This window comes from Penicillium paradoxum (assembly GCF_028828445.1).
Source record: "Penicillium paradoxum strain IBT 22861 chromosome Unknown utg000002l_segment0_segment0, whole genome shotgun sequence".
Taxonomy (NCBI): domain Eukaryota; kingdom Fungi; phylum Ascomycota; class Eurotiomycetes; order Eurotiales; family Aspergillaceae; genus Penicillium; species Penicillium paradoxum.
This window is the reverse complement of record NW_026643180.1, coordinates 1609006-1629059: the sequence shown is the minus strand read 5'-3', so window position 1 is coordinate 1629059 and position 20054 is coordinate 1609006. Positions and strand designations below refer to the sequence as shown.

The 20054-nt window shown below is 50.0% G+C and overlaps 6 protein-coding genes across 6 annotated transcripts; 3 read left to right on the top strand and 3 right to left on the bottom strand.

Annotated features, from left to right (window-relative positions):
* Positions 1 to 899: 899 nt before the first annotated feature.
* N7457_000612 (GMC family oxidoreductase) lies at positions 900 to 2834 on the top strand (the record flags this gene model as incomplete). The annotated part of the gene is made up of 1 exon (XM_057171680.1): positions 900 to 2834. One exon carries the CDS (start codon positions 900 to 902, stop codon positions 2832 to 2834), a length of 1935 nt encoding a protein of 644 aa, XP_057035583.1.
* A 444-nt stretch (positions 2835 to 3278) lies between these two features.
* On the bottom strand, positions 3279 to 3967 carry N7457_000611 (GNAT family N-acetyltransferase; the record flags this gene model as incomplete). Its single annotated transcript, XM_057171679.1, has 2 exons — positions 3279 to 3735; positions 3819 to 3967. The coding sequence occupies 2 exons, from the start codon at positions 3965 to 3967 to the stop codon at positions 3279 to 3281; spliced, it is 606 nt and encodes a 201-aa protein (XP_057035582.1).
* Positions 3968 to 5720: 1753 nt separating this feature from the next.
* Positions 5721 to 7815, top strand: N7457_000610 (putative RNA binding protein Ligatin/Tma64; the record flags this gene model as incomplete). Its single annotated transcript, XM_057171678.1, has 3 exons — positions 5721 to 5787; positions 5832 to 6656; positions 6734 to 7815. The coding sequence occupies 3 exons, from the start codon at positions 5721 to 5723 to the stop codon at positions 7813 to 7815; spliced, it is 1974 nt and encodes a 657-aa protein (XP_057035581.1).
* Positions 7816 to 8464: 649 nt separating this feature from the next.
* On the bottom strand, positions 8465 to 9928 carry N7457_000609 (AA9 family lytic polysaccharide monooxygenase; the record flags this gene model as incomplete). The annotated part of the gene is made up of 1 exon (XM_057171677.1): positions 8465 to 9928. One exon carries the CDS (start codon positions 9926 to 9928, stop codon positions 8465 to 8467), a length of 1464 nt encoding a protein of 487 aa, XP_057035580.1.
* A 2716-nt stretch (positions 9929 to 12644) lies between these two features.
* On the top strand, positions 12645 to 17010 carry N7457_000608 (putative membrane-tethered transcription factor (SPT23); the record flags this gene model as incomplete). The annotated part of the gene is made up of 3 exons (XM_057171676.1): positions 12645 to 13334; positions 13390 to 16806; positions 16879 to 17010. 3 exons carry the CDS (start codon positions 12645 to 12647, stop codon positions 17008 to 17010), a joined length of 4239 nt encoding a protein of 1412 aa, XP_057035579.1.
* A 325-nt stretch (positions 17011 to 17335) lies between these two features.
* N7457_000607 (aspartate aminotransferase family protein) lies at positions 17336 to 18683 on the bottom strand (the record flags this gene model as incomplete). The annotated part of the gene is made up of 2 exons (XM_057171675.1): positions 17336 to 18446; positions 18496 to 18683. The coding sequence occupies 2 exons, from the start codon at positions 18681 to 18683 to the stop codon at positions 17336 to 17338; spliced, it is 1299 nt and encodes a 432-aa protein (XP_057035578.1).
* Between the last annotated feature and the right edge of the window lie 1371 nt (positions 18684 to 20054).

Below are 20054 nucleotides of genomic sequence, written 5' to 3'. Positions count from 1 at the left end.
TTGATCATATTACGAACTAGGCCATATCCGAAGTTATGCGATATGCGGGGGCTTGGCAGGGCTTCGCAGGAATTTATAACACAATAGGTAGCCATATCATCTGTGTTCTGTAGTACTCTGTACATCAAGAGGAAGAGAACACATGCCGAGGTATCTTCTATAATGATGTTATACACTTAAGATCATCCTTTCTTCTTCAATCCGGCGAAGCCCCTATAGTGGGACCGTACCTGGGCACGCATAATATGACCTATTTTGGACATTTCGATGCACAACGTAGGCTTGGAATGATGTCTGCAAGGATGTGCGGAGTATTCCAACGGCTTCATTTAAATTGCAATCTATAACTAACCAGTTTCTTAACCCTATGCATATGTTGATAAAATTGACAAACATGATTGGTGGGCGACCACGCCAATGTCATAGGTGAAGAATCCATCACCGGAGTACGGAGCAGTTCCACTTAATCTCGTATTGCTGTGGCTGCAATGGTCCCCTGGTGATCGTGCTAATCCTCACTCTATCCGTGCGCACCGTTTTTCTAGCATCCACTGACGTGGACTATTGCTTTCCAGCTTCTGAACACGGTGCGATCGTCGTGGCGGGGATGTCGGCTTAGTATGCCCACAGACCCCTACAAGCGGTTCGTACAGTGGAATCATGTTACCCCCTGCCAATGAGCTATGCGATTCTTGACATCGGATAGCCAGGAACTCAATTTCGCTTGACAATTGAGTCCAGTTTTAGCAACCCGAAAAACATATTATTGAGCTAGCAATGTGCCCGGCTCTAACAGGGGCCTCAGGTATAAAGACAATGGACGCTGCAGTATTGCATACCCAACGTCGTAACTGACCTCTTTTCGCTCATTCGACGCTTTTCGCAGCGTTATATACGTCATGCTTTTCAGTCGCCTCCTCGGCGTGGCCGCGCTCTCTGCCGTCGTCAAGGCTGTTGAGTTATCGGGATATGAATACGTTGTGGTTGGCTCTGGTGCAGGAGGTGGTCCCCTCGCCGCACGACTCGCTTTGGCAGGTCATAGCACACTTCTCATTGAAGCCGGAGATGACCAGGGAGCCAATCTGAACTATACGGTCCCCGCCTTCTCCGCGAAGGCTTCCGAGGACGAAGCTCTGGCATGGAACTTCTATGTCAAGCACTACGCTGATGAATCTCGTCAGAAGCTTGACTTCAAGACAACGTATGAAACTCCTGATGGAAAGGAATACACTGGTCTCAACCCCCCGGTGGGTTCCAAAATGAAGGGCACACTTTATCCCCGCACTGGCACCCTCGGTGGTTGCACCGCACACAATGCTCTCGTCACCGTCTATCCTCACGACTCGGATTTTGAATACCTCGCTACCCTCACCGGAGATGGTTCTTGGTCACCTAAAAACATGCGCAAGTACTTCAAGCGCATGGAAAACAACAAATATCTACTCCCGTTGCTCAAGGGCCATGGCTACGACGGTTGGCTGGGCACCGAGACTGCACCATTGGACATTGTGCTCAAAGATCCCCAACTTCTCAGCTTACTGCTAGGTGGAGCCTTCTCTCTTGGAAATGTGACTCACTCCATTTTCAATATCGGCACACTGCTAGCTGGAGATGCAAACTCCGATTCCAAGCACCGCGATACCTCACCTGGATACTATCAAGTTCCTCTCGCCTCTGATGGGGCTTCTCGTAACGGCCCCCGCGAGTTCGTGACCACTGTCAGGGATGCCAAGAATGCCGACGGAACCAAGAGGTTCCCCCTCGATATCCGCATGAATTGCCATGTGACCAAGATCACCTTCGACGAGTCTGTTAACCCACCTCGCGCTACAGGCGTTGAATTCTTGGATGGCCAGTATCTTTACAGCGCTAGCCCCCGGTCCAAGACTGCTGGTAAGGGAAAGCCCGGTTCGGCAACAGCCTCCCGCGAAGTCATCGTCTCTGGCGGAGCTTACAACTCGCCTCAGATTCTCAAGCTGAGTGGTATCGGACCCGCAGAGGAGCTCCAAAACTTCGGAATCAAGGTAATTGCCAACCTTCCTGGTGTTGGCACCAACTTGCAAGACCACTATGAGACTGTGGTGCAAGGCCACACACCGAAAGATCTTGCCTCGTTCGATGGATGCACATTCAACAACGGTGATGATCCTTGCCTTGACCGTTGGGAGAAACCGGTTCTGGGTAACCGCGGTATCTACTCTTCCAATGGATTTGCAGCTGCCATGCTGTACAAGAGTACCGTGACTGCGGATAATGGCTACGACGTCTTCGTATTCGGTGGACCTATCAACTTCCGTGGATACTACCCCGGATACGGCGTGAACATCACCGAGCGCCACGACTGGTTCTCCTGGGCAGTTCTGAAGGCTCACCCACGTAACACCGCTGGTTCCGTCATGCTCCGCTCTGCTGATCCCCTTGATATGCCTGAGATTGTCTTCAACTACTTTGACACCGGCTCCGGGGACTACGGAAAGGATTTGCAGGCCATCACTGAGGGTATTCACTTGGCACGTGGTGCCTTTGACCGCCAGGTAGTCGATATTGACGAAGTCCTCCCCGGCGGTGATGTCCAGACTGATAAGGAAATCCACGATTATATCAAGAACACTGCTTGGGGTCACCACGCTTCTTGCACTTGCCCTATCGGACCTGATGGCGATCCTTTCGCTGTCTTGGATTCCGACTTCCAAGTACGTGGTGTCTCTGGCCTGCGTGTTGTGGATGCCTCCGTGTATCCCCGCATCCCTGGAACGTTCACGGCTGTTTCGACTTTCTTGGTGGGCGAGAAGGCTGCGGATGTGATTTTGCAGGCAGCGAAAGCTAGCGAGTAAGCTCACAGATTTGTCTACTACCTGTGTAATATAACCCGTGATGACAGCGGGATTCCTTTTGTGAATAGGATATGTGTACATACTTGGCGGAGGCTGCTTTAGGTATTCCAAGCGTTGAAGAGCAGTACTTAATTTTCACCACAGTCGTTTTTACTGAATGTAATTTGCAGTCTGATGCTTATTTTGGAAATCGTCACTCATTACTGGTTGGCGGTTAAGCTCCAGTGATAATCCGTCATGTTAGGAGAGATGGAAAAGAAGAATTTGCTTGTCCCCATTTTGATATGCTGTGCTGGAGGACAAGTTCTTTTCTCCGCATCCTCTGGGGTTGTCATTGGGTCTCATGTGTCACTTCGTCGCCCGTACATGTGCTTTCCACCATAAGATGCCGATCAAGTTCGATGATTTATTCACAACCAGACCTATACCCATCACCCGCAAATCTCAAGGTCGATTCAATGCAAAAATGAAAACTTCATCTTCTTCATGACGGAAATCACTCACAACCTTGAAGCCACACTTTTCCAACACACGGGAACTGCCAATGTTTCGTTTTAAGCAGAAAGCAAATACTTTCTCCATCTCTACAGGACCAGCACTTTCACCATAGTATGATCGGCGTGGCAAGCCCCACCACAGCTTGAGCAACAGCTGCAAAGCTTCTGTTGCGTGTCCTTTCCCCCAGGAACCTGGATGCAGTGCATATCCAATCTCAGGATAGGGGTCTACTTGATTGATGCTGAGAGAGCCAATGACCCGCTCCTTCGTTTCTGGAATCGACTTGTCCAGAATGGCATAGTTAAATGAACGGCCGATCACATCGGGTGGACCACTCGTGAATGCCTTTGTCGCCATCCATGCACGTGTTTCTGCGATTGATTTGAAAGGTGTTCTGGGGTGGCTGAGGAAATGAGTAAGTTAGCAATTCTGTTCACCCATTGGCCGTTTTTGTCCAATGCTTCAAGAGACGACCTGTATACTGACTTCATTGCCGCAACCTCTGGTATGGAGCGCACTGCAAAGAGTGCAGCGGCGTCGGTATCGGCAACTGGCCGGAGGAAAAGTCGCTTGCTCTCGATTGAGGGCCCGGATGATGGGATAAGCACGTAGACCGGTTGTTGAGGTAGCTCCATATTGAATATGTTTTGTCTGTTTTTGTTATCCGAGGGACATGGTTTGACGGACACTATTCAGAGAAAATAAATAGAGGGAAAACTGGACGGAGGCGCTAAGCTAGTCTCGGACCCCGATTGACTCATACAGCTTACACTTCGGGTTATTCTGTAGCAGTGAGATCAGATAGTCCTGCCCATGTATACGAGGTTGGTCAGAAATTTTCCGGATTGGTCATCAATAAAACGGCCAGGTTGCATTGATAGTCCATGGATGGGCTGCAATCCAATGCGCGGTAGATCCTTACGTGTACCTAACTCCCTGACTGCCGGAATACTTAACGAGATAAAGATCCTCTCTATATTTGATCATGACACTGATGGGCGCTGAAATTGATAATAGAAGGCAGCACGACGAGCAATTTCAACCCTTTAGCTATCGGACGTTGGCTGTGTGACTGGGATTTGTCTTACGTCGTCCACCTCAGCTTCTGATTAGCAATTGAACTGGGATGTCTGTCTATTGATATGATTATTCCTTTCGTTGGCTATTCGACAATAACCTACACGTACATATATGCATTTTTCATACATCTAGGTAGGTATTCCTTTATGGCCTTCGGGTCAGCTATGTAGATTTATAAGGGGTCAAAGACTCTAAAATTACACTAGGCTATACATCCAGCGCCGGCCGATCCGCTCTTTGCTAGTATCTTTCTCTAGACAGCCAGTTCGGGAATATAAAATTGATAGAACGCATATTATATAGATAGGTCAAAGATCCCAGACCGGCATCTCTTTTAGAAATCAGTGTAATCTAAACCTTAGGTGCCTCCTTATCGAGCTAACCAATCAGACCTAGGTAGCATAGAGGAGAATAGAAGTGTCAGCATCCTCCACTACGACAGGATATCAAAGCGAGACTTTCCTGCTGCTCAAACATTCATAAAACAAACAAGGAATAAAAATGAGTATAAAGTTCAGGATGGGACAATAGACCCGTGTACTAGGATCTTTTTTGGAACTTACACCTGAGACTAGAATGTCCTCAATTACTGTGATCTTCCAACTCGCCGTGTTCCAGAACCGGTTCCTTCGTAACATCTTAAAGCTAGCCCTTTATAGTAATGAAAATATGTTCCAGCCCTGCATACATGCTTCGATAATGGTATATGCATTCCAACTCTGAGGAAGCCACCTAATATCAACGGTGTTGGCGTAAGGTATATTGAAGATGTCGAGGGGAGTGAAGCAATGTGAAGTATCTACATGTAGGTAGTATATGCCCTAAAGCCGTTATTCCTGCGCTACAAAATCTACCAGGTATAAAAGCCGCCCATGAAAGAAAATCCGATTCACGATGTGCGATTAGAAAGATTTCTCATCTTGTTTGTTCCAGTCAAGTTCATTGATTGAAACCCGATTGATTTGAAGTCGATCCATGTATGTCAGCTTCGGGATATGAAGGTAAGAAAAGCAGTATTTGAGTGAAAACATTATGTGAAAGAGATAGTGTCCAGCGCCGATGTAAAACTTGTTTGAGATGTTCTTCAAGAGACCTCTAGACCCCAAAAAGACATTATCGCAACGACTGACATTCTCGTGCCTGAGCTCGTGGGGTATTTTCCTCTTCGGGCCGTGCGGAGACCGAGATTCTTTGTCACGTCACCTGCGGTCGGGGGTCCTTCTTCCATTCCTTATTCCTCTCCAGCCGGTTGCTAGAAAGCCAGCTGCTTTCTTCCTAGCCTAACTTCTACATCTCTAGTTTGAAATCATGTTTAAAAAGAAGCCTACGGTATCTGACCCCTCCCCCGCACTACCCCTCCATCAAAGCTTGCTGGGTTTGCAAGGCCCTCGGCGCAATCGTCACAACAGGCTAACACAGACCAGATCAAAAACCTCTCTCCACTACGATCGTCTGATCGTAGGAAGATCGCAGATCAAATCATCAAGGACTACCAGATTCCCATTCCCTCAAATTCCACCGAAGCAAGCTCTTCTGCTCCCGCCTCGAGCCTCACATCGATCAGGAATGCGCTCCTTCCTGAGAACTCCCTGACTGCCCGTTTCACAACAACAGCAGGCCCAGACCTGCGCGAACTTCAAGGAATCGTATATGTTGGCACACATCCCGATGGCGATGAACGGGTGCTTTGGTTCAAGCTGGAACATGGTCCGGGGGCCGATAAGCGACTATACCCAACCGTTTACACATTATGGCACAACCCGAACCTGGTTCCCCTACTTTACACACCGGAGTTTGTAATGGGAAAGCTCCATGGTGGAGCTGATCTCATGACACCCGGCCTGGCAAACGAACCGCCGTTCCCCGAGAGGGCGGTCAAGGGCGCCGTTGTCGCGGTCGCGAGTGTGAACAGACACACAGTGCCACTTTTCGTAGGCATCTGTGAGATTGATGTCTCAGCATTAGGGGACGTGCAAGGCACAAAGGGGCATGCTGTCCGCGGATTGCATTGGGAAGGAGATGAGCTTTGGGCGTGGAGCTCCGCATCACGGCCGGGTCGTCCAGCTCCAGAATATCTGCAGGGCTGGGACGAGGATGAACCCGAGGACGTCGAGCAACAAATGGGAGAATTGTCGATTGAGGATAACAAGGCTGCTCCCGCCTTGGGGGAGAGTGACAGCCCAAGCGATGACGCTGCTCCAGAAGAAGAACCTGTGGTCGAAGTGGAGGCACCTACAACGCAGGGTCAGTCATCTTTCCCTGTATCCATTCCCCTTAGCTACTACATGGCAATCAATGAAACAAAAACTGACATACAACAGAGATTGATGAGGCTTTTGTCAATGCCTTTGTCTACGCCCTCTATAAACTCAAGCAGGATAACCCCTCAGCAGCGGATCATGGCCTTCCACTGCCAATCTCTGCATCGGCATTGATAGCCAACTTCACTACCCCTTATCTCCCAGTTTACACCCCCCAACAGGCTCAGCACTATAACATCAAGAAGACCAGCTGGAAAAATGTGAAAAAGTTCATGAAATATCTTGACAAATTGAACCTTGTCAAGTCCAAGGATCGCAATGGTCAAGAGACCATTATCTTGGATGTGGACTTTGAGGATTCTCGGATAGCTCGATTTGTCCCATACAGACTACCTTCACCACGCGCCCTAGACAACAGCAAACCAGCATCTGAAGGCAAAAAGCCTGCGGCGACCGATGACTCCGATCCTTCAATTGGCCAGACGGTCACTGTGCAAACATTGTATCGGCCATCAGGGAAGTTGATGCCAACTCTCTTCCCTGCTCTGGCTGCTGGCAACACAAATAACTTTTACAAACACTCCGAGGTGTCCAGTCACTTGGATGAATATCTCCAATCCCAGAATCCGCCCATCATTGCAAAGGAAAACCGACGAATTATCACACTCAATCCTTTTCTTGCAAATACTGTCTTCACTTCATCCTCTACGGAGGACAAAGGCACGCTTGCACGTGGAAAGGTCACTCGAGATGGTCTCTTGAAGAGAATTTTGGAAGACAAGGCCTTACTCCAGCCGCATCATGTCATTCTGAAGACCGGGCAAACAATTGCAGACGTCAAGCCCAAGGCCGGTGCCGCGCCAAAGGTCACCGTAACACTGGAGAAGCGAACAGGTTCTAAGACTGTTACTAAGATCATGACTTTGGAAGTCTTCGGTATCATTCCCACTTTGTTAGCACAAGAGCTGCAGAAAAAGTGTGCCGGCAGCACTAGTGTCACACAAGCCACAGGTGCTCCTAAGGGGATTATGGAGGTCTTGGTGCAAGGTGATCAGCGGAAAGCCGTTGAGACAGCGCTTGTTCGCCGTGGACTAAAGCCACAGATGATTGAGGTTGTGGATAAGACCAAGAAGAAGAAATGATTGCTATATATTAGATCATTTGCTCCTGGTACCATTGGATAGGCAGAGTTCCATACAAATGATGAACTGATGAACCACCCGCATCATAAAACTAGAAATGAACATGATACTCGTGGTGAAATTGGTTTAAATTACTCCTTTATATGTATACAAATCCAAGCCATTACAATAAAACTTCTAGAATGCCATGAAGTCCACACTAACTTGATCAGCAACCACCGTAGCTACCCTCCCCTTGGCGATTCTACGTTGCTTCGACTATAGGACATATACTACCACCTAAATCTTCTATGATTTTGTGTGTGGTGTTAGAGGTCGATCAAATTGAACGAAAGTCACCAAATACTATACTCAAGTTACACTTTCACATCCATTTACCAAATCAAAGAAACTGAGCAGTCCAAAAAAATCCATTCATGAAAGTAAAGTATCACAAAAGACCCCAAAATACAGGTCTATCGTCTCGAATGCGCAAAGCGCAAAAGAGGAAGAAGAAAATAAATACCCGGAACACGATGTTGTGACAAAAAGCAATCCGCCCAAAGAATCATCGGAAAAGACAGGATACTCGATCCAGGTTTCAAAAAGATCCAACACAATTCATATCCAGATATACGGAAAGGTCTATATCTAGCGCGCAGCGTGTATTTTAGGATGACAGGTCGCGGGCGTGCACCTTCTTGTTGGAGACGAGCCACTTGAGAGTGGAACGGATGAGGGCGAGAAGCTGCTCGGCGCTCAGGGAGTCCAGGTAGGAAGATGAGGGGATGGAGCCAGGGCCAGAGCCAGGGCCAGAGCCAGAGCCAGAGCCAGAGCCAGAGCCAGAGCCAGAGCCAGAGCCAGAGCCAGAGCCAGAGCCAGAGCCAGAGCCAGAAGTTGGCGCAGCGATGGGGTTAGAGGTGACACTAGGCTCGGAGGAGCCCTCTCCAGCTGCGGGGGCGGAACTCTGAGCGGAGTGGCCGCCGGGGGAGCTCACAGTGATGGTGACGCTGTCAGTGGAGGCACTGGGAGTCTGTGGAGCAGGCTCGTCAGTAACCTGAGTAGCAGTGGTAGTCTTGGTGATAGTGGGAGGAACAATGGGAGTCTCAGTCTCGATGGGAGTCTCAGTCTCAACAGGGGCCTCAGGGCCAGATTCACTGGGGATGGAGACTGTGGGAGCATATGTGGTGAAGGTGGGACGCGCAGTGCGAGTGAGAGTGCGGGTGAGGTGCGGGTGCGAGAACGAGGAGGAACTCGGGATGGGAGAAGCACTCACGGTTGAGGCAATGGAGGTAGGCGCGGCAGTAACGGTTGCTCCGACGGAAGAGCTGGTGGCTACGACTGAGGTTGGGGCTGTGGAAGCAACGGTGCTGGTCGAGGGGCCTGATGAGGCACCGGTGTACAGGGCGGGACCGGGGATCTCGTAAGAGTCCAAGGAGGTGTAGATGCTGATCTTGATGCCGGGGTCAGTGGCCTTGTAGAGCTCGGTACCGAGGGTGCCGCTGGGAGAGTCGCTGCCACCGCCAGTAACCTTCAGGTTGAGACACTGGGGGTAGTTCTGGGCGCCGTTGGTCTCGCCGGCAGAGTGAAGGCCAATGATCTCGTGACGGAGAACGTAGTTGCCGGAGACGATGGCACTGGGGATGGTCACAGTGTAGCTGTTGTTGTTGGCAATGAGATCGTCAGATGCCCAGGTGCCGGGAACATTGCTGTTGTCAATCAGACCAGCCTCGTCGATCTTAAAGAACTCGAGGGCAGTCTTGTCGACCGAAGAGCAGTCACCATTGCAGTTGGCCAAGTAGGTGATGACTGGACCGTGGTGGCTCTCGGGCCACTCAGTCCACTGGAGCTCGACGGAGCCACCGGCCTTGACCTCAGCGGAGATCGTACCGGGGGTGGCATCCTTGTGGCAGATGATATCGGGGCTGGAGTATGCGGAGCCGTCGATAAAGCCAAGGTCAGTGGCACCCTCGGCCCATCCGATGTTCTCGGGCACCTCGTCCATGTAGTTGTACGAGCTCACAATGAAGCCGCCATGGTAGGTACCGTCAACAACAGCACCCGACACATAACCATGGCCAGCGACTATAGCGGCCGAGCTGAGCAGGAGACCCGCGATTTTGGAGAAAGACATATTTGAAAAAGTGGTGATAGGATAGTAACGCACAGCGTTGGTTGGATCAAGGATCGACGATGGAGGAAAAGAATGAAAAGGGGACTTCAGTCAATGAAGTCAACCCAGAAAGAGAACGAACGGTACTAGACCTTGAAAAGAATGGAATGTAGAGGAATGATGTGAAAGATCAAGTCGTCGGAGAGCCGTGATGCCCGGCCCTTATATATGCTCGTCCTCGTCGGCATAGTAGCTCCTTTGGGCTCAATAGGAGCCGCACCATTCCCCTGCCAAGGACTATCCATCACGTAGAGCTTGATCAAGTTCAAAGCTTTTTGGCATATCGCACAGGATTCGGATGGTATTCCACTGCGCCCATAGGTGGAGAATTTCGAGGGACCGAGACACCCGAACTAGGAGGTGACAGATAAATGAAGCACGTCGTCTCCAACGCGCCGGGTGTTCCCAAGCTGCACTAGTACCAAACGTAATTGAGCCACGCTCTATCAGGAGCCCTAAAGAGGGGCGTTTGGCACTAGGTCATGCCTCTAGTTGGTGCCTGTCGATCCCGGGCGGTTGTCTGCGACGGTCTGGGTTTCAAGTCCGAATCCACTCAAGACAACCACCCTAATACAAAGTGATCATGATTGACATCTCCGCTTTGCCAAGCTTTCTTTCAAAAGTCCTGTTTCGGGGAATTACTCCTTTCCACGAAAAGCTTAGTCCCTGTCAAGAGAGGTTAGCTAGGCGCATTGTACGGAGTATGAAGTACGGAGTACGGAGTACATAGTACCAAATTCTACATATGTAAACACCATCTTTATTGTTCAATTTGGCCATCCCGACCTCATGGCAAGTCGAGTATCCGGAGTCGACATTGTGTCAATGGAGCAGGTTCAAACATTCCCTAGATAAGTTATTTTGATGCCTCAAAGATCCCGACAAGGGAGGTGTGCCCACACGGGGCTCTCGGGTTATTTCCAACCTTCTCCTTTTCCACCTGCCCCGATTTGTGTAGAAATTAATGCGAGAAATGATGTTCAAAGCCACCATTTGATACGAACCCTAATGCTTTACAGGGGAAAGAGGGGTACAGTGCGCTTAGACGCAGGAGATTCTGAAACTCTCGGGCCGAGAAGTGCAGTCTCGACTCCGTTCATCACAGTTCTACTCCGTACTTCTCCCGTCATCTCGGGGATAAGAGACGATTTTGCCGAAAAAGGCTGAAGTCTCGAACAGCCTCTTTCCTGGGCTTCCGTCGGATCTAAATTGCAATGCGTTAGAATACAACTCGCGAAATCGAACAGGAAGATCACGTTATTCCGCAACAGTTGATGTCTCTGGCTTGTCCTTCTCTTGCAGATCTATCGTTTCACTAATCTAGTCTGCGGGTCGGAGGAAAATCAAGCTTAGAAACGATTTCTCCGAGTACTCATTCAATAAGGACCGAGTTCCGGGGGGTTAGCCCCCGAAAGGTTTCCACGCGAGTCTAGATGCATCAGAATCTATAATCTCGGCTGTGTGGCCAAGGAACTAAATCCCCCTATATGCAGGCCGAGTCGCCTTCACGACATACGCATTTCGTTAAATCAAATCTTTAGAATGGATCCATATAGACTCCTCACTCAATCATTCTATTCCGTGCATTTTATGAACTCACCGTGTTATGTGTGCGAGCTCCGTTGTTGCGTTAAGGGGATTTGAGGCACAGCATTGCGCAGTCTCTGTCTCACCCAGTTCCCCGCCATTGCAAGAATGATGATCAATTCTCAAGTGCATTCCCTACATGTACATTCATACATGTATGTACAACATATGTTGTGTGTACATTGGGGTGTCGAGACACCATGGTTATAGGCTACCCACAGCTGATAACCGGTGTGGCACAATCTATGTTGTACGCCTTTAAGAGGCATGACGACCTAGAGCGTCTGTGTATGCTTGGCACGGGGCTGCATACGCAATGCGTGTTGTGATCCTTCAGATAGTCGAGTCAATCACAGAAGGGTCAGGTGCATCTAGGGATAAAACAGTCGGTCGCTGCAAAGCCAACCCTTGGAAGCCGTGTGGTGATATAACACCTGCCTATCTCCAAAGCCCCCGAGGGGCTTATCTTGGAATAGAATAGAACAACGGTCAGAAACGATAGATAATATTATCCCCTGTCACACGGGAGGAGTAGGTTGACCAGCAAATCATAGCGACGGAGGATACGGGGGCTCGCCCCGTATGGTGCGTATCGTATTGGTCACCGCTTTATGTGGCCTGAGGTGTCTGTTGGTTTCTTTCTCAGGTAGCAAAGCTTCCTAAAGATTTCCGTTTGTGGACTGAAGCTTAGCCGAGCATAAACACTCGACCGATTTAATCAACTCAAGCCACTTCGATAGGTGAAGTGGTTGTTGTGTTGTCTTGCTCACGTTTGTTGAGGTTCTGCCGGCCTGGATCGGCACTCACAGTTTTCCCGCTCCCCTTTCCTCCACAGATTACCGCGAGGCAGCGACTTTCCCCAACAACAACCCCCCGTTCAACCTCACATTCGCTTTCGCAGGGCCATGGTATCGGAGATCGGCCCTGGAAAATACCGTGACAAGACTTAACTGTCGAAACATATTCCAGAATCTAACGCCTTCTCCGAGAATCTATCCCAACGCGCGAGTCAATCATCCTGTTTGGATGCTGTGAAGGTGGCGGTTGCCCTCGACTGTGATATATAAGAATCAAGAACCGAGAACAAAGCATGGGATCAGCGCAGGCACCATTTTCACCCGAATTCCCCGCCCTCGATCCTATCATCATGGACGACGATATGGAGTCCACCTTCCGCAACGCCAACATGGACTTTTTGGACCCCACAAAGCTGGAAATGTCAACAGAAAGTGCTGGAGGAGCCTTCGATGACCTGTTCGCTCGAACCACGACTTCCCGAGCAAATGGCGCCTCGGGGCCTGCGAAGTCATACCAAGACCAAAACCCCCTGAGACAAGTCCCAGCTCTTTCAGCTGACTCGCCAGCTGATTCGCCGGATGATTCAAGTCACAGCTCTTCCTCGGAATCGCCACGAAATCACATGCGACAAACATCGGTCGCATCAACAACTTCGGCAGCACATAGCGAGAATCATTTGGCTTCTGTCGGTTACTTGCAGGAGGATTGGATGCGTCCGGAACTCTCGTCAGTCAAGGAGGAATCACCATTCAATATTGATCCTTCCTTTCCTATGGATGATGCATTTTCTATGGATCCAGATCTGGAGGTCAGCAACAAGGCTATGGACGCAGCCTTTGACTTCGAAAGTGCAGCGAGTAGCCCCAGTCCATTGAAGACAGAGAACGGCTCTTTACCGAGACCCCAGAAACGTCCGAAATCCCAACTTTGGAGCCCCTCGAGTAATCATACTGGTCTGCCGTCGACCGATGCCGTTCCCGCGGTGAGTCATTTGAATGCTGATATCAATTTGACTGAGCATTGCTAATTTGTCACAGGCTCATGCCCCAGGGTCTCCATTTTTTGCTTTTGGACTTAATGGCCAATCGCCATACGCAAACACAATCCATCAAGACATGGAAAGAGCGGCCCCTCGATGGGGCGGACAATCTCCTTCGTCACTTCTAGAAGAAAGCTTCGGGGGCACTAATATGAATCGCCAATCACCTCTCAACGCTTCGCTATCACCCGCCATGAACTTTGGCTCTCCTCCCTCCTACGCATTCCCTGTCAACTTCGCTTCCTCCCCGGCCCAACCCCAGATGAACTCGAACCCTCTACAGCCTGTTCTCACCGTGCATCCAACCTCTCTCAAATCCCGTGTTGAAACCCAAATTCCGATCCGATTGACCCTCTCCCCATTGCCTACGGGCGTTAAGAAACTCCGCCTTCCCTCGCATACTATCTCAAAACTCAAATTTCTTGCTCCTCCAGCCACTGAACCTTCCCGCGATACCCTACAATTGTACACGAGTCTAGTATGCACCAGCGCGATGCAAGACCGGGAAAAGATCCAGCGGGCATTTGCACGGACAAGAGGTGATCACTACCAACCAACTTCTGATGACGAACGTCCGTTGGATGGAGGCGATGTGAAAATATGCAGTGGATGTATACAACGAGAACGGAAACGCGCATCACGGAAGAAGCAACGAAAGCCCGAGGAAGATGAATTGTTTCAAAAGGATGAGGAAAAACGTGTCATTGTGTTCAACACCAGTGAGATCAAGGAATGGACGGAACCACCGAAGAACGCCAGTGGCGGTTATGGCGATAGAGCATCTGTTCCACCAGGTTCAATGCAAGTGGAACTCCCGATGCGAATCGCGTGCTATTGCCGCCACCAGAACGAGAAGCTCGGATTCCAAGTCATTTTCACTGTGAAGGATCACTTGGACACTGTCGTCGCGCAAGCAATTACCAATTCGATCATGATCACCGACGACCACAAAACCCAGGCTCCTTCCGCACCCGCGCCGACTGGCCCCTCACCCTCGCTTGGAGATGGCACACAAGTACCAGGAGTCGGGGTGTTTTCCTCGGGCCAAAACATTGATTGTTTCACTGGACCTCAGTCGCCGACTGATCTTCAGGGCCTACAACAAAGATTCAATTCGCAATACCAGCTCACACCTAGTTCATTCGCGGCATCGGGCTCAGTCAATGGAGGCTCTGTGACCCAGGCATCCCGAAGCCTATCTCGAGGAGCATCCCCATCTGATTTCCAAGGACCACAGAGCAAACGGCGCAAGCATAGTAGCTCTGGAAGGCTTCCATCAGAACTGACGATGACTCGACTCGAGACGCCTCAGTCATCCGCATCAGCCATGGCCAATGCGGCACAACTCGCGGCTGCCCGTGGATTCGCTTCGCCAACGGAACGGCCATTCGTAACACCGTCTTCCATGTCAGGCCAGTATGGTAATGGTCCGCCTACCCCCAACCCAAATAATGACAATAATCCGTTCTTCAACCCTACTCCTGCCCAGCGACAAAGCTTGGATAATCTGGCGGGGGGAACATTGACGTCAACGTCTAACTCCACTCATCCCAGTCGTCCCGACACGCCTGGGGGCTCTAATCGCAATGGTTTCCAGGATGCAAATATTCCTATGGGGCTTGGTGCGAACTCGTCGAGCCAGGTTTGGCCCCCTCTAAGCAATACTCCCAATCGCTTGCCGTCGGTGATTCACAAATTGGTGCCCGCCGAAGGTTCCATCACAGGAGGTACTGAGGTCACATTGTTAGGCAGTGGATTCTACCCTGGTATGGAGGTTGTTTTCGGCGACACCCTGGCCACTACCACTACATTCTGGGGTGACAAGTGTCTTAACTGCCTGACTCCCCCTGCTCTCCAACCAGGGTTGGTATCTGTAGTATTCAAGCATGAGCACCCGACGTTTGGTCAAGTCCAGCAGCCGCAAACCCTCATGCCCAAACAGCAACTGTTCTTCCGCTATGTGGACGATCGTGAGCTTCAAATGTATCGTCTAGCACTGAACATTCTTGGACAGAAACTCGGCAGCCAAGCAGACGCATTTCATACAGCACAACAAATCATGGGAAGCGACCCAAACGCTTTCTTCAACATGCAGGCCGACATGCAAGGATCATCCTCTGGTGGTCAGCAACGGCAGGTGCCTGGTCATGAAAACACAGGCAAACTGGGCGATCTAGACTCCAAGATGCTTACCTACCTAGAGTTCATCGACTTGGATAATAGTCCCCGGCCGCCTCGGTATAATTCTCGTAGCACGACTGGCCAGACCCTTCTACACTTTGCGGCTTCATTGGGACTTACCAGGTTCGTTGCTGGGCTTTTGGCTCGTGGTGCGAACCCCGACCTGCAAGACAACATAGGCAATGCGCCGATGCATCTGGCCGCACTCAATGGCCATGCTCACATTGTTCACCGGCTGCGTCTGACGGGCGCCAACCCTAGCACCCGCAGCGTCAGGGGATTCACTGCAGCAGACCTAGCGACAACGCTTCCTGCACACCAAGCTGCATTGCTTCCCTCTCGCCATTACCGTTCTCGCAGTGTTGGGTCTATCACATCACGTCGCCGGCAAAGCAGCTCGGCCTCGCTCAGCTCCATGTGGGAAGTCTCTTCCGCCTCTGGGTCTCTTGATCATGCCGTTGATGATTCAGAGGAGCTGGATGATGAAGACTCTACTGACGACTCCGATTCTGAGCCTCTCCAGTTCAGCTCTTCTCGTCGGTCTAGTATGCACCAAGACACTAGTCCGCCTATCATGGATACCAGTGAACAAGCTGTCGCACCTGTAAATGCTCAGGCCTTTGCCCCGCCAGCGCCTCTCGTCGCATGGCGCGACCATCTTGCTCTCCAAATCAATCATTTCCAACAGAGCGTGGCTAACGCCTTCCCAACCCTTCCCGCTCTTCCTCCAATGCCTCCAATGCCTGCGATGCCCGCGATGCCCGCGATGCCCGCTCTTCCAGACTACCAAGGACAGGGAATGATGCGCCGCATCACCAACCTTGTCCCCCACCGACCTGCTGCTCGGGATGGCTGGTGGGATTACTTGAAGGGCAACTCCACGCCCAATCCTAATCAGCCTCCTTCGTACGACGAGTTGTTCCCCCACCCTGACATGACCAACGAGTCCGACATGAAGAAGTCTAGTTTGCTCCGTGCAGCAACGGAGGCAGCTATTGATCAACACTTCGAGGCCCAGAGCAGTGCTGCCGCTGCTGCTTCGGTCACAGCCGCGGCCACGGCTTCAGCCTCGGGCTCTTCCGCGCCCGCACTCGCTCACATGGATAATGATGAAATCAAAGACATCACCATTGGGCGTAAGGTCATCTCGCGCGAACAGCAAAAACACCTTCGAGAGCAACAGGCTCGACGAATGAAGGGCCTCGGCAGTGACCGAAATCTGTACTTCATCTGGGTAAGTGACAAACCGTGTCCAGTGCTTTGAGTTTCTCTTTAATCTGCCTCTCAACTAACTTAATCCTCACAGATTCCACTTCTTATTCTCGTTATATGCGCCTGGGGTCGAAGCTATGCCCCCGGGATTTGGCAAGGCGTCACGGACAGCTTTGAATTTGTGAAAGCTCGCTATACACAGCCGGCTGTGGAAGTGGGTATTTAAGACATCTTCTATTGGTTTCTTTTGTGTTTTTTTCTCTGGTCATATATTGCTATGGCGTTGTTCCTGAGCGATTGAACTTTTTATACTGTACGACGGACCACCCGTCAGCATTTTGTCTTTTTCTTTACTCGTGTTGATAATGACGCGGCATGACTATATGTAGGATCCGCATGATTGACTCTCGTTATTTTTTTTCTTACCTACTACAGAACCTATAGTAGCTATATAGATATTCCAGTTTCTAGAATGTGAAGTAGATATATACATATCTGATGTCCATCCTCGGCCACTGGTGATTGTATTCGTCGGATCACACGGGTACCTCTTAAACCTCAATCAAAGACCTATGTCTCGTGCAAAACTCTTTGACAGCTTGAACAAAAGAATCAACAGCCGTCTTAGACATAGCGATATTCAAAGTGATCGTTCCTCGATTCTGCACCCAGAAACCTGCATTTACTAGCTCCAACCAGAAGAGCTGCTTCAGATCCGTGTCCTCCACCGCAGCAATGTCATCTCGGCACGTAATCTGCTCCGAGTGAAGCCCTGTCTTGGTGGCATGAACACACATTAGGGAGCCCTGGCCCGTAATGCTGAACTTGGATCCTGCAAAGACCAGATTCAAGCGCTGGCGCAAGTCAATGCCTTGAGCATTGAGCAATTGGACAGCCTCAGGTGTAAACACTTCAGAGAGTCCCACATATCCAGCATGCAGCATCAAAGTGTTGTTTTGGAATGTGCCCGAGTGTGCCAATGCCCCAGGCGTGAGTGGGCTAAACACATCCATGACGTCTCCCCGCCCGCCAAATGCCCCAAATGGCAGGCCTCCGCCCAGATATTTGCCCAACGTGATGATATCTGGTTTGACCCCGATGATATCTTTTAGACCTCCCGGTCCCAATCGAGATGTCATCACCTCATCCAGGATCATTAGTGCGCCTGCCTTCTCACTTTCCTCGCGAATCGTTCGTAGGAAATCCACGGATGCAGGAATGAATCCGCCCGATCCTTGAAGCCCCTCCAGAATCACTGCCGCAATATCACTATTCTGGGCAAAGACCTCTCTAACACGGTCAGAATCGTTGTATTGCAGTAACAACCAATCCGCTTGATCGATATTATTCTCTGGAATCCCATCCCCAAACGACAGCACACTGCCATGGTAGGCACCTCGAAACACAACAACCTTCCGACGCCCCGTAAACTTCCTCGCCGCAGCAAGAGCGTGTATGTTTGCCTCTGTTCCAGAATTTGTAAAACGCAGCCGTTCAAGACCAAACCGCTCACACAGCAACGAGGCAAAGTGCTGCTCGTAGACATTCGTCGCCCCCAAACTCAGTCCGACGTTCTGAACGGTTTCTGTTATAGCCTGCTGCAGCCTTGGGTGAGAATGTCCGTACAGTCCAGCGGACATCTCGCCGACAAAATCGTAGTATCTAGATAGACTATTAATTCCTGTAGTTCGATCTCGATGTATGCGCGTACTTGTTGCCATCTTCATCCCATAGTTCACAGCCTTCGCCCTTGTGCATGAAGACTGGAAATGGTGCTGTGTGTAGCAGAGTGCGGGTGTTTCCTCCAGGTAATCTTTCAAGTGAGAGTCTATGCAGGAGTTGGGATTCGGGGTGTCGTTCGATAAACTGGGTCACGGCGTTTTGCAGAGCGGAGTCCATTGCGGAGACGATATAAAAGATGTATGAACCTTGAAGCAGCTGTGTGGAAATGAGTGGAGTGTGCTGCACCTGTGTTTATATATGATTTTGGGTACATGTACAAGCGGGGCATCCTGATACCCCTCTCGGGCAGCTTCTTCGATTTATCACCAATACCGAATTCCACGACTCGCAACTGCTGTAGAACCTCATGGACATGAATCATGGCATATATGTTTTCCTGGTATAGTATACCACTCACAAATTACTAGTGTTGAGTCTACAGTGTACCGAGCTTGGGCTGTATGACCGTTAATGACCATCTATCCAATCTTATCTATAGCGTCAGTAAGGACTCGCATAGTGTACAGAACGATATTATTATTTATATCATAAATCATGCAACATAATATCAGTATCTGACAAGGACACTGCGAGTGATAGGATTGAGAGACTCCTCATCACTGTCTTTGGACAATGCTTTCCCAATTAGATCCTTGTCATGGACTCTTTGTATATGTTGATGTGCATAGTGGAATGAATCAATTGGGATGCCCGCCTGCTTATGCGATGAGCCTCCGAACTTTCCGTATGAATCAGGAAGACCTGGAGAATATGGAACAGAGGGTCCCGAATCATAGTAAGGGGTGGTGTTGTGCGTTTTGGTAACGAACAGACGGAAGGCGGGTAAACAAGAGGTAACAATTGCAGCAGTGCTTTCTAGCAAAGAGAATAGTTGGAATTTGATCGGATCGACGTTGTGAGTCTTCGGATTCGTGGCCACCAGACGTAAGATAGCGAATATAATCGGAATAATCGGTAGTGAGAATACACTGATCAAGATACAGCGCGTTTGACGGTTGACTCTCAATTTATAGAGCAGTGGGAATGGAATCAACATTACTATATGGAGTTAGTCAAGATACGAGGTATTTAGACCGGGGCAATCACCAACCGCAAAGGTCCACTGCGATGTCGGCCCCGAGAGAAAAGCGGAATATGAGGTTTGAGAATAACATATCTCTCTTGGATGAACATTGTCCTAGTTTGAGTGAGAATGTGGGCTCAATCTTAGGACGGAATGGGATCGTTTACCTAGTATGAAGAAATCACTGATAGGATCACAGGCAAACTCCTGCATCACTATGCTTGTGATCCACGTCGACGCAGTGATCCCCCACATGATCCACCAGAACACTCTCATAGGAGAATTCACCGAGTCGAACAATCGCCAGAAGAAGAAGAGAAGTGAAAACTTGACTGCCCACAGGGTAGTCCATATGAGAAGATCAGCGGCGTATTGTAGTTTGAGAAAAAGCGATGCTCGATCTCCAAATCCTGCCGTCGGAGCCTTCAATCCTGACCCGATATATGCGACCTCATACATGGGGC